At 39.5% G+C, this 14,770-nt stretch overlaps 1 protein-coding gene across 1 annotated transcript in view; it reads left to right on the forward strand.

Moving 5' to 3' along the window:
- Positions 1–14,770, forward strand: part of NEBL (nebulette) — a 389,368-nt gene that overhangs the window by 208,842 nt on the left and 165,756 nt on the right. Inside the window, exon 3 of the mRNA XM_011997677.1 lies at positions 4,664–4,771. Within this exon, the coding sequence (XP_011853067.1) occupies positions 4,664–4,771 (108 nt within the window). The remainder of the gene's footprint in view (positions 1–4,663; positions 4,772–14,770) is intronic.

Genomic DNA, 14,770 nt, shown 5'->3' on the forward strand with positions numbered 1-14,770 from the left:
ATCTGCCCGCCTTGGCTCCCAAAGTGCTGGGATTACAGGCGTGAGCCTCCGCGCCTGGCCTCTTGTTTTCTTTTCTAACTGAGGATCAGGATTGTTAGACAAATAGAGCAAATTAAGATCACAGAAAAGAATCAGGGTTTACATTCAGGTTTCTTGATTCTTGCTTTAGCGTTCTAATCTATGCTGCAGGAAGTTACATATGTATACATGTATATCATGTTTCTGAGCATACATGCAACATATACACACAGACACGTAGAATGTCAGGACATACATAGAATGTCCATAATATATAGTATTCAATATTTGAAATAAGACATTTTTAAGTTACTTCTGAAGGCAAATATGGCAAAGCAAATTGCCTATTGAGTGAATTTCTCACATTTGACTTTGAGTGCATTTTCGAAGTGCCTTTCTTCAGTCTTGAAGGGCTAAGACTATAGGGAGATAAGACTGTGTTACTTCCCAGTTTTGGCACATTCTCTTTCTAAGCTCAGGTTGGTAAATTAATTCTGTCGTCTCTCCTCTTTGTCCTTCCTGTTTCGTTCTGACAAGAGTGTGTAGCATGGCTGGTGCGGTCTTTCGGGGACGCCAGGGCCGTGAGGCTGGGCCCAAGAACTTTTGCTTTCTTTTGTGGTCCTGGGACAGTTCTCTGACAGTAGCTGACTGGGGTAGGGGACCGACATTGCCTACCCCTCCCTGGGCTTCTCGCTTCTGTCCTGCGTACTTGCAAGGAGTTTGCAGGACAGCAGCTAGAAAAAGCCTTTTAAAACATAAGTCAGGGCATGCTGCTGTCCACATACTAACCTCCACGGGCCCCATGCCTCACAGGGAAGAAAAGCCAACATCCTCAGGGCCTGCAAAGCCCCGTGTGACCACTCCCTGCGTCCTCTTCCTCTTCCCTCCCACTAAGACACAGGCACAGTGGCCTTCCTTGACCTTTCTAAAGGGCTTTAGGACTTTGCTCCGTCTGTTCCCTCTGCCTGCATAGGTCTCCCGGAAGAAGTCTGTGTGGCTTTCTTCCTCCCGCTTTGGGGCCTTATTGAAATGCCACCTTCTTACTGGGGACTTCCCTGACCACCCTGTCTAGAACGGCAGACTGCCTGGTACTTCACGTTCCCTTGTCTCGCTATTTTTCTCTCTTAGCACTTCCCACTAACATACCATTTATGACCTACACAGATATTGTGTCTTTTTCATTTCTTGCATTGTAATTATCATAAGCCCCACAACGGCAGGGACCATTGACTTCTCTTTGTTGCATTGTTTCTATACCTGGAACAGCTCTTGACATATGATAGGTGCTCAGTAAAGATTTGCTGAATGAGCAAAGGATTGTCCATGAAAGCAGTGCTTTTTCCCTGACAGAATCTGCTGTTTATCTAAACTATTACATCTTGTAACACTCCTAAGAAAGATCAGGGCATAGAAGTCAATGAGGAGAAATTTACATATTTGTTTTACTGGGAGCCTTGTCATATGTGTGTACAACACATGGACACAGGCGCTGGTTATGTTCATCAGAATTTTTTTGATTGTAAAAGTGAGAGATTGATTAGCTCACATAACTGGCAAACCTGGTGTTTCTGGCTTTTGGAAGAGTTAAATTCAGGTGCTCAAATGGTGATATCAGGACTCTATCTCAATCACTCTTTTGCTTGCCTCTGTGTTGACTTCATTATTGGACGGTGGCCACATGATAGTCTGCAACTCCACTTTTACAGCCAATTAAACTAGCCAGACCATAGCAACAGAGCACCCCTGATATGGTTTGGATGTTTGTCCCCCTCAAATCTCATGTTGAAATGTGAGCCCGGGCATTGAAGGTATGGAGTAGTGGGAGGTGTTTGGGTCATGGGGGTGGATCACTCATGAATGGCTTGATGCCCTCCCCACAACAGTGAGTTCACGTGAGAGCTGGTTGTTTAAAGAGTCTGGCACATTCCCCTGCCCTTGCTCCCTCTCTCGCCATGTGACACACTGGCTCCCCTTCACATTCCATCATGATGGACGCTTCTTGAGGCTCTGATCAGAAGCAGATGCTTACACCATGCTTCCTGTACAGCCTGCAGAACCACAAGCCAAATAAACCTCTTTTCTTTGTAAATTACCCAGTCTCAGGTATTCCTTTATAGCATCACAAATAAATGACACAACCCCTTTCCCAAGAGTTCCTGCCAGAGTCCCAGAGCTGAGGCTCCTGGATGCTTGCTAGATTATGTGGCCCTCCCGAGATCAATTGCAGGGTCTGTGGATCTGGTGTCCTCTTTGGCTGGATGAGGTCACGTGAGGGCAAAGGGGCCACATGAGATTGGAGAGAGGCATCCTGCTATTTCTCTCCGTCTTCTGTTCTCTTTTTATATCCACTTGCCTCCCAGAATCAGACTACACATGACTGACAAACCATCTAATACAACATTTAAAATTAGACCTAAGTAGATAGGATGAAAGTGGGCGGGAGTGTGGAAGAGAGAGCTGACGAGTGGCTTGGAGTTTCCCTATGTGTAGTAAAGAAATACTGGTGGGCTGGTGCTTGAACTGGTGCTGAGAGGGTAAGAGGCTTGGCTGGGTTTCACACCATTCAAAAGAAATAGGAATCCTGCAACAGTCTGCAGGCCTTTTATAGAGGTGATTGTATACTTCTCAAAGCTAGTCACCCAACCAGGCAAGCCAAAGTCAGATGATTCTTTTGTGTCTTGTGAATGTAGAAAGGATCGTTGAACTGTAATCAGCTCAAAACCTGTGATCCTAGGCTGGGTGTGGAGGTGGCTGATGTCTGTAATCCCAGCACTTTGGGAGGTTGAGGTAGGAGGATCACTTGAGGCCAGGAGTTCAAGACCATCCTAGGCAGCATAGCGAGAACCTATCACTACCAAAACAAAAATAAAACCAAAACCAAAAATACCTATGATTCTAGAATTTATTGGTTTTTCTTTTCACCTCTGTCTTTGGAAATTGCTATTAAAAAATACAAACCAATAACAAAAATAATATGTGGTTGTGCTTTCTCTGAGACTGGTGTTAGGAACTTATCTCACAGGCATTTCTTCCTATATCTTCATGCCTGTTGCTATTCCAACCTTGTCGTCCTTTTAACTTTTATTATTTTACTACTCTGAGCTCTGGTGCTTACTACCGGCAAAGTTAAATAGTTTGCCTGCTTAGTTAGGCATAAAACACAGAGAATGTGCCAGCATGTGGATCTTTACCCATGCTGGGAGATGGAGGGTGAGAAGGCTAATCTCTCAGCATTTTATGTGGAAGAAAAATATTGCAGTTTATTTGACCTTTTACTTATGGGAATAAAGTAAGGGGTTTAGTGCTTTTACAAATCGAAAGTACAGAGAGAAGAATTAGGTATTCTTAAGCTAAAAGTGATGAGAGTATCTAGATTTCCCTGTGTGTGTGTGTGTGTGTGTGTCTGTGTGTGTCTGTCTGTGTGTTCTTTCAAGCTTATCTGGTAAAAGAAATCTTGCAGTATCCTTGAGGATAATAATGCTTAATAGAATTGGGTATTTAAATACAGACATGACTCAACAGAAACAGCCATTCCATGTTCAACGAAGTGAACTTTTCCACCTTCTGCAGAAGACTGCACTAACAGAATCATATTGAATAGGCAACCCTAAATTAACTTAATTAATTTTAATGATCAATTTAAGTGTTAATTGGAAGCTTGTAAGTTTGAATGTAAAATGGGGATTCTACGGGTTATCAAAATATGTTTCCATATTTCTTGATATTTAGGCTTAAAAAAAAAGAACAGTCAAAGTGATGTAACCATCTCAGTCGTTAACAAGCCGAATCTTTAACTGGTGTGACAGTTATTGTCATTATGCTAATAACAGGAGATGGGGTTCTGTAAGATGAAGCATTAGCTGTTCCAGTCCCCCGAGGAAATAGTAAAATTCAGCTCCATTGGGTTGTAATTAGAAAAGAAGTATATTTAAATACTGAAAAAAATCTTCGCTACTTCAGCACACAGTATGCCAAGGGCATGTGTCAGCAGCTTTTTAATCTCTAGGTGTGGCCTATTTTATAAATATTTTCATAAGCATTTATATACTTGCCATTTGGCAATACAGCATTGTGTAATCGTATCCATATGTTTGCCTTCTGAAGTTGAATAAAAACTTCTTGGACAGGGCTAGCTGTCAGTTCTTCATCTCCCTCCTCCATAGGGCAGTTTAGGCTCAAAATGAGGCTTTTTCACTGGCAGGCGGGCCCGGGAGGAGAAGAAGATCCAGCTTTCTTTTTCCACATTTTCTTTCCTTTCACAGTGGTGATGGTATTAATGACGATAATCATCATAGCTATTATGGAGTACTTACTTGTTTCTGTCAGCCAGATTCATGCATCAAGTAGTCCGATCCCATCCCTACCACCTGTTAAATAGCCATTGTTGTTATTGCCGCTGTACAGATGACACCACTGAGCCACAGAGTGGTTAAAGAACTTGCTTAAAGTCACACAAATAGTAAGTGGAGTTTCTGGGACACAAACCAGGTAGCCTGGCTGTTTCCTGATGGCTCTTAACTGCACCTCCGGCCAAGACCTGTGTTTTTAGCCATTGTTTCCAATTCCAGCAGCTTCGTTGGCCGGTCCTATCCTGAGTGGGATTTGTGATCCCTTTGTTCACTTTTCTTTCCCCTCTTCTTGTTAGGTCAAGTACAAAAGAGATTTTGAAGAAAGCAAAGGGAGAGGCTTCAGCATCGTCACGGACACTCCTGAGCTACAGAGACTGAAGAGGACTCAGGAACAAATCAGTAACGTAGGTGCCTGTTTATTCAATAGCATGATGGCTCTGACATGCATTTCTGGATGAGAAAGGGAGGCTGGGTGACTTGGAAGCGTTTGTGTTGCTGCGGGGTGTAAGCAGTACTCAGTGCATGCATAGACTATGCCAATTTCATCTGGTAAACCCTGCCCTCTGGTTCCATCACAGTTATCTAGGGCTCAGTGCTTAGTTACCTAATAGAAGATCTCCTTATTCCATTTTGAATGGTTCTCAGCTTTCAAATTTTTCCAAAGTAGACCTTTTATAATTAAAATAAGAAACTTGAAAGTTAAGTTTTGACTGTGGGTAAGCATATAAAATATACACATAAGGTCAGGAGTCTTAAAAAAATCTCCTATTTGCTGACTATGTGTCTATAAGATTTCATACTTTTGAATTAGATATTTGTTGAAATCAGGTATTACATCTTACTTTTGAAATAAACATTTATATATGTAGTTGCTTTGGACTTGAAGCTGTGCCTTGTTTATTAATATAGTTTCCTCGAAAGAGAAACTGGAGACTAGCAGAGTTCAAACATATTAGGGAGGTATTAATTCAGTACTTCTTAAAGGTGGACAAACAGCTCTTTTTAGTTTTTGTAATTCACACCTGTGATTATATTTCTTCCAAAATATTACATGAAGTGTGTCAGGATTTATTTTTTCACAAAAGTTAATTCAATGTTAGATATCCAAGAGGAAATATGAATGAAAATTAACAAATGTGTGGGTGACATAAAAGTATGAGCAAACAGGCAACACTCATACCATTTTTCATGAGAACTGTATTCTGTGCATCACTTATAAAGTCACTAAAATTTGTATATCTAGGTGTTATAACTGATGTAGCCCTAATTTCCAGGACATGTTTAATTAGCAGATGGTTTTAAACTCACTGTATTTGGTCATCATCATAAGATGTATGTATACATGTATGTGTGTGTGTGTATATGTATGTGTATATATTATATATGTGTTTGTATAAATTATATGTGTGTATATATACACACACATATAAATACACACCTACATATACAATTTTGCAGATAGAATTACATATAATTTGAGAAAAAAACTTTTTATATGTCTGAAGTTCAAAAACAGAATTATTTCATGTTGAACAATTTATTAGGAAATGGGAGGGTGCAAAACACACGTTTTTTGCTCTTTAAATGGACATTTTATATTACTAGGGATTTCCTTTGAAGAAAAAGAGTTGAATTTTAAGACTTCATGACATTTGTCCCTTAGTTTTTCTACCCAGTCCCAGCAATCCATCAGTCATGAATACTGAAGATCACTGTCCTTGTTTTTCTTCCTCTTTATTCTTTCCTTAAATAAAAAACGTATTTTTGCTTTTAAAAATGCAAATCAATGATCTATTTCCCTGGCAGTTACATTTAACAACAGTTCTTTCTTTGGATTATTTTTGGAAAATGTTTCTTTAAAAAATAATTCTGCCAGAAACAGTTATATCATACATCTTCAACGATCACTGAATTTTATTTCAAAAAGAACTAAACATTTCTACCTAAGACATCCACATGACAGCTAACATAAGGATTGAAGCTGATCAAAGGTAAGCTTTTAAATTTTTATTCAAATTTAGTCAGTATTCATATTTAATTAAAAAAGAACTGATCATTTTACCAACCTTTATCATCAGCAGGAATATACATTTTATTCAATACCAGAGGTCGTTTGCAGATCCATTCTTAATTATGCAAAAAACTCTTATAACACAGGTATGTATTAATCTATATTTATCATATATAGTATGTTATATAGACAGCAGTATAAAAAGCGCCATTTAGATTAAGACTATTATTTTGACAATGCTGGTTTTTAAAAGCATGTGACTTAGACAACATCTTTCTATTTAAAAAGAACTGTTTGCAATGTCTTGATGTTAGCAGCCATAGCAGTCTTATAAGTAGTTCTCTTAGCCAAGATGAGGCATATTAAATGTTTGGATAGCTGTAAAAAATATAGACTTCATAATATTACTGTTAGGGACCAACTCTTGAAGAAGGGAGGCTGTTAAGTGTTCTGAGGTCTGGTGAATTTATTATTCATTTATAAGACTGCAACTTCATGAACTTTTTCCCTTACCTCACTCAGTTTTCCATATTACTCAAGGATCTTTTTCTTTAAGAAACTTGGGTTGATCCAAAAAGTAGTACTTTGGCAAGTCCAGTTTTCCATATTACTTTAATCTAAACCCACTGAACAATATTGGCTAAAACCCAAGCAGATATTTTTTGACAGTGGCTGGATTGTGTCTGTTATGAGAGGAAACAGGTGAGAAAGTGTCTAGACTGGAAAGACCCCAGAATCTTCCAGCTAGAGATGCTGGGAAATTATAATCCTGAAAATTATAGATCCTGAAAATTATTAGGGGTGTGAAATTTGTGAGTCTTGCATTTGAGCACCAAGTTTAATATCGCTTGATGTACGTAGGTTAACTGAAATTGGCAGTCTTTGCTATGTTTATGTTTCCCTGTGTTCCATTTTCTTATTTGTTTCTAGTTTACTGTATCTCTGAATATTGTGTGGCTCTTTCTTAGCTGCCTTTAATCTCCCCTGTGTAAAGACACAAAGCAGTGAATTTAATGACAACTCCTAGGTGTTTTGGGTAATATGTTATGCATGAATGGGCGTTTTTGATTGCCTATGTCTGTTGTCAATGTTTTGAAATTTTTTCAGCTATTCTCATGTTCGTTTATTGAGGATTTGAAATCATTTGGATTTGGACCACTCAGTCTGCATATGTTACTGAGGTGTGGGATAAAATACAACCATAAATTTCAAATTGAGTGTGTGAAAGAGGTAAGAGTGGGTGAACTTGCCTTCTTTGGGTAGCTATAATGACAACATGTTGAACATGGGAGATTTATTAAATACTGCGATTTAAAATTCTTCTGCTATGTTACCCACTTAGTATAGCTGCAGAACAATACAAGAAAAGAGGCAGGATTTCAGAGTTGACTAAATGGCTAGGAAGAAAAAGAACTTGGCTTCTAAAATAAAGGAAAATTATTTTTTTCCCTATGAAATTCCAGAAGATGTCTTCATCTCATTGAATGTATTAATATTCAGATGGAGTTTGGTTGCTTATGAAATTGAATGTTAGGCTTGGGAACAGTTTTTATGGGAAGTCAGGAAATCCAGCCAAATCGTTTAATTGAAGATAATGTTTAGAAGTCCAGGTTTTGTTTAAACTGTATCTCTTCAGCAGAATGAAACCTGACAGCTAATGTGTTCAGCACTGACTTAGGAACTGTGGGCTAGAAAGCCCTGCCTTACAGATTTTCACAACTGTGTCACTTAATTACCATCCACCCTCTCCTTGCCCCCAAACTCTAGGGCATAAATTCAGTAATGGCAGAAATATATTTATACATCACGTTTTCTTTATTTACCAATATTTTAGGAAATGTGGTTCTTAAGGGACAGTATCCAAATTTGAATTGAGGAATACTGTGCCCATGGGCATTAAAGAAAAAAACAACACCACCCTTTTCTACGGCTACTACAGGGCTAGCTCATGTGAATAACTGCAAAGGCTCTTTCTAATTTCAGATGGTTCCCACCTTCAAGTTTACAAGCAGTGTATTCAGGGTACCTGCAGCAGGATCTCAAAGCAGAACCATCGCCAGACATTCAAGGGACTCAGGCTAGCTTTGAGAAGATTACTGATGTTTCATTCTGGCTGTTTACCCACTAATATCAGCTGCACTTTCAATTAGCTGAGACAGTCTGGGGATAAATTGTGAAATAAAATGGTAAAGTCAAACCCCAAGAGACTTTTACAGACTTTGTGCCATAGATAAAAACTGGATGTTTATATTTATTTCAGGGGGAAGAGAAATATCAAATGAAGGGGAAAGACAAAAAAAATCCACCAGATGACAAAATCTTGTATTTTAAAGACTGACTGAAATAGTGAGTGTACCATTATTTGATTTGTCAGGATTTCTGCGTGTTCTTGACAAATGGAGAAAATAGTTTTGCGTGTCTGTGTGTGCGTGTATCTGTGTATGTACCGCTGTGTGTTGACTTCAGTGAGAGTCTCTAAAACCCCATTTTCCTGGATCACTGGTCTATAGACATTAGTGTTTTCACCTGCCCTATATTATTTCCCTTACCTCGTCAGTGTTCATAATTTTGGTTGTCTGTCCACTTTACCAAATATCCTTTTTTGCTACCACTTTCAATTCTGCATACCCATTCATAAGAAATGCTTGCCTACTTTACAAGAGAAGCTAAGAATGATACTTAAAAAAAATACCAAAAAGTAATCTCTCTATAATTTGATCTTGCAATATAATTATTTTTAGCTCTTTTGCTACACTACGTAATTTTTTCAGTGACTTCTTAGAATGTAAAATAAATTATAGCCCATTAATAAGCTCACACGGATACTGCTGATTTAGTTCCCTGAGATTTTGTGAGTTAGCTTCAACAATATTAGATTATTGGGACTAAACCTTGCCTAATAATTGAATAGTAGTGTCTACGGGCTATTAAAAGATTTGATTCAAAGTTTGGTTGAGTGCAAGGGTGAACATGAGGGTAGGGACAATTATCTAGGGATTTGGTCTCTGTTTGTAATTTAAATAAATCATTTTGACAGAGACTGACTGTAACCATGTTCAGGCTGCTGACAGTGTGAAATTGAGTTGTATGGTGGACAGAAGACAAGCAGTCAAGAGAAATCCCCAAAGGCGAAATTTGTTATGTAATTGGGTCAATTCATGCATGAGCAATGCATGCTAATTGTAAACTGGTGGCAAAATTATCGTGTATGAGGCAATTAGGTCTTGTATGAATCTAAGCAACTGACATTGAAGGAGATTTTTTTTTCTTTTTATATTCAGCAACATTTTTTTTAAATATGAGAAAGGTAAAAATTATAAAGTCATTCATTAAAATACATTATTTGTTAATTTTGTTCTTAATACAAGAAGCAGAAGTTTTATAACTAATGAAACATTTATGTAAAAGCTGATTTTGAGTAGTAAAATCTAGTACACTAAATAGTTTGAAAGGAGAATGAATGTTATTTTTATTGTAAGTCATAAGTGGGTTGATTAACAGAGATGATTAGTTGTGAGGTCAGTGGTTTAGATTTAAGCTCTTGTAAGGCTAGTATTTTTACGGAGTGAATCTATATGTTGCTTTAACGGACTAGACTTTATCTGTAGCTCATCTCAACCAATAACTCTGATGAATTCCCAATAAATAGTGGGGTCAGTAGCATTATCTTTAAAAGCAAAAATTAAAAAAAGAGAAAGTGATAGGGCAATAACACATATTTTGTGATAATATCTAACACGTGTAGGAATACTTCATTTATTTTGAAACACTTTGGCATACCCTGTTTAATTAGATCCTCTGAACAACTGCTCCTCAGGAAAACTATTTCTATAAGGATTACTTATACTTTCATGTGAAAAATGTACGGAAAATTATCTCTTGGTCCTTTTTTGTTTCCAAATCTGTGGTTTCCCTTACACCTGGTTTTGCTTTATTTTTCCATGTAGAGCAGAACTTCAAAGGCTGATCTCTTCTTTTTAGCCTCAATTTTTCAGCCACAGTCACTTAAAGAAACAAATACATCCTGGACCAGTAATTACTTGTGCATGTCAAGTACAAGAGTTTTGGTTGTAAAATGGCATTGTCTAAAGGGGAGGTTTGAGAGGAGCCCCCATAATAAAGTAATTAACACATATGACTTTTTTTTTTTTTTTTTTTTTGAAGCAGAGATGAGGGAGTCAGCAAACAATTTGTGAAGACACTTTTTTCATGAAATCCTTTTTTCCCCTATTCCTTTCTTTTCAGTTTCACTGTTTTCAGGCCATTATCTTGCCTGAGTTACTGCAGTAACTTCCTAATTGGCCTTATCTCCTTCTGCTCCTTTTATTGAATCTAAAACACAATCACCAGATGAGTTGTTCTAAAATACCTTTCATCAAGACCCTAATTATGACCCACTAAAATACTTTAAATGGACCTCCAGTTTGAGTAGGATAAAGTCTAATCTCCTAAACCCTTATTAATTCTGACTCTAAGGACCCTCCACAATCTGCTCCTAAATGACTGTTTTTCACCTTATCTTTCACTGTTCTTCACCACTGTTCTTCCATTTCTTTTAGGCCTACCTACTTACTCTGTTCTGGACTTTTGCATGAGTCATTCTGCATGTTTAGGACAATTCCACACTATCTGTAAACGACAGCCCAGCCCCCTGATCCCAGACACACACTCAAACCCAGCTACGGTGATGTGTCTCATCTCTGAATTATTGTGAGGCTTTGTGCTATAACACTATCATTTGTACCACTCATTTCACACATCATATTCTCCACTTTGGTTTTAATTGGCATTTTATGTGTCTATATGTCTGACCTCCTTAACTTCCCATAGGTGAAGATCATCTGTGTCTCCTTCCATTTATGTTTTATATCTGCAAGAACGCACCAGATGGTGCTTTATACTTTGCCTTTCTTGTCACCTCCCTAATTTAGGGCACTCCCTACCCCTTGATAGGAGTGTGGGAATAATCTCTTGACTTGGGTTATTCTCCATGTAGTTTCTTGCAAGGTTTTCCTAAAATGCACATCTGATTATGTCACATCCTCTTTTAAAATCTGTTAAGTCTCTCTACTGCCTTTAGGATAAAATGTAAATCTTTTGCTTGGAATGTGAGGCTGTCCCTGGCTTAGTGCTAGCTGAGACCTCCAGCCTGGGAGGCCCTCTTGCAACCTGAACCCATCCATTTCACACTTCCGTCTGCAAGGCCCTTCGTACCTCTCCCCATCCACACTGGCTCAGAGGCTACCATTGAGACAGCCAGATGTGTGGGGGTCCCCGGAAAAACTCCAATCAGCCTGCCCATTAGGGAAGAGCCTCGGGAAGTTTATGCTGTTTGCAGGGGAGGTGGAGTGGTGGTGGGGGAGCCAGGCCCCTCCTCTTCTGTGTGGAACCTGGAATTTGAACTATGAGGCAGGAAGCTCTCTAGCAGGGGACTCTGGCCTTGCAGGGAGTCCCTATTTCCCCCTTTTCTTCCTTTCACCCAGCAAAACCCTGTCTTACTCATAATTCAAATTGTCTGTGAGCCTGAATTTTCATTGCCGTGGGACAAAGGACCCCGTCTTTAGCTGAACTAAGGAAAAGTCCTGCAACACCATCTTTCTTTAGCTACCCTGACAGTCAGCTTCTATAGCTGCATTATAAGTTTTCCTACCCTCAGACTGAACTCTATGAAGAAATGGGCTGTGTCTTTTTTCTTTATAGCCCCAGGGTCTAGCCCACTGCCAAATTTAATAAACAAATGAATCGACCATTTGTGTTAACAAATCTTTTTATTTTTTACTTCGATGAGTTAATCTCCTGGCCTTGTGTGAATTTCATCTTACAGTGAAGATTATTGCTAGGAGTTCTAATCTCTTTCAAAGTCTACATGTCCATTGCACATCAATTTTCTTCCTGAAAGCTGCCAGATTTTTTTTCTATTGTATCTTTTTCTAGCACAAAGTAGTTATCAAATATTTGTTCAGTAAAAGCTGGATTATGTTATGGGATTACTTTCTACATATCCAGGGTGTTTTTTCTTTCTTTTTTTCTTAAGAAGAGTTTGCCGTCCCATCCACTTTTCAGTCTAGGCAAATAAAATCTTTCCTGGAATATCTGCCATAGTGGAGCAAGGAATGAGTCTACCCCTTCAACGCAAGATTAATTATGCCTAGAGTAGAGCTCAGTACAGAGCAAATACTCAGTAAATGCATGTGGAATAAATGAATGAGGCCATAATATGTAAAATATTGACTAATTTTGTACATTTCTTTTTCTTGAAACTCCTCGTTGCAAGGATATTTTTAGTTTCTCAAGTTGCTTTCAACTTTATGATTCTTTTCTTTTTGGTGCTGCTTGATAAACACTACCTTTTACTCTCTGCTGCTTAAATATTCAGTGACTTCTATAGTTTTATCAAAGGATAGTAGCAACATTTCCTCAGTAAAGCAGGATAATTTATTTTCAAATTACATTAGAAATGCCAGGACTTCCCCTATCTTAAAATACCATAGGAAATTCTTTTTGGTGTCTAATCCAAGAACCTAATAAAAAAAAAATAGCACTTGTCTTAGTCTGCTCAGGCACCATAACAAGATATCGCAGGATGGGCAGCGTAAAGCAACAGAAATTTTTCTCACAGTTCTGGAGGCTGGGAAGTTCCAGATCAAGGTATGGTAGGGCTGGTGAGGGCTCTCTTCTTGGCTTTTAGACAGTTGCCTTCTCGCAGCGTCCTCATGTGGCCTTTCGTTGGTGTGTGCACATGGAGAGAGAGAGGGAGAGCAAGAGAGATCTCTGTGTCTCCTCCTCTTAGAAGGACACAGACCCAATCGGATCAGGGCTTCCTTGTGACTTCATTTAACCTTAATTACCTCCTTAAAGTCACCCTCTCCAAATACAGTCACATTGGTGGTTAGGGCTTCAGCATATGAATGTGTTATGCCTAGACCGTTTGTTCCTTAAAGAAGACCACCAGAGTGCAGTGTCAAAGCCAAGCGGCAAGGATCTTTACTACAAGTTCGAACTTGGTCCGTCTATTCCACAGTATACAAGAGGGCCCTGAACAATGCGAGCGTTTACTTTTTATAGCCTGAAAGTTGCAGGGGAACAAAGAAATTCTTTTGGCTCCCACGCTTTCAGTAACCTTGAACGGCTGTCCCCTTATCAGAGACTTTCCAGGTGGTGTTTGTACTGGGCTCAGGGAGTTTTGAGCCCGGGGCTGTGGAATGTGCCTAGCTCTTTTCATTCCTCGCTTCTTTTTAGGTATCTTTAGAGCCAATCTTGGGTCTTATAAATCTGATTCTGTTTCAGCGTTTACAGGTTGGTATTGAGCTCTGAGGACCATGAGTTGTACGGTGTCAAATCTCTCCTTAACAAATTGTAAAATTCTGTTAACAACATAAGGTCTTACGATAAGCAGAAATAGTAGGCTTAGCAGGGGTCTAAGGAAGGGGGCTAACAGAGAAAACATAGAGGAATTCCACCATTGGTCTGCAGCTGAAGCAAACTGCCGTGTTTTTACTTCAGTGCTTAACTTGCGTAACTGTTGGACCCGGTCCTCTACAAGTCCTGATTTATTTATGTAGAAACAACAGTCTTTTTTTTAGAAATATACATGTACCACCTTTTTTTGCAGTGAGTAGGTCTAGGGCCCTCCGGTTCTGCAAGGTTACCTGAGCTAGGGATGTGAGCTGTCGCTGAAGGGAGGCAAGGGACTCAGCTGACTTCTCCATAGCAATGGCAAATTGTTGGTACAACTTATTACTTTTTATGAGGGTGTGACCTAGGGCTCCCCCCGCCAGTCCGGCTGCAATGAAGGATGCGGTGAGGGAGATTCCTGCAATGAGGGGGAGAAATATGGCTCGTGCAGGTCTTGGTCTAGGGTCTGGGTGAATAACAGCACTAGTCCAGTTACCGGTATATCTTAGGAACTCGCCGGCAGTAAGTAGAGTTAACCGGGGAACTAATGTGACAGGAAGACACAGTAGGTTGGTAACAGAGGGGCTTGATAGGTTTTTAGATAAGGTCTTATTACACCAGAAGAATATGTCTGATGGAGCCTTTAAGGTGATATTAGGGGGCGTTGCAGTGAGGCTGCAGAGGCTGGAATTGGTTCCTGAGAAACAGTAGGGAAACTTCTCCTGACTGGGGTTTAGGTATAGGGGTTGTTTCTAGCTCTGTCCACAGTCCACGTGTCCAGTGCTTCAGCCGCCGCCGTGATTGGTCCCAGGAGGTTGGAGGTTGGGTCCACCGGCTTGACGTGAGTGTAGTGGATCCACGACGCGATGCCTTCTACTTTTAGGGCGGTGGGTGTGGTTAGGAGTACCTGGAGTGGTCCTTTTCACCTGGGTTCTAGGGTCTCTTGTCGGTGTCGCTTGACCAGGACCTAGTCTCCTGGCTGGTATGGATGGGGTGT

This window comes from Mandrillus leucophaeus, unplaced genomic scaffold, assembly GCF_000951045.1.
Source record: "Mandrillus leucophaeus isolate KB7577 unplaced genomic scaffold, Mleu.le_1.0 Scaffold545, whole genome shotgun sequence".
In the NCBI taxonomy this organism is placed as follows: domain Eukaryota; kingdom Metazoa; phylum Chordata; class Mammalia; order Primates; family Cercopithecidae; genus Mandrillus; species Mandrillus leucophaeus.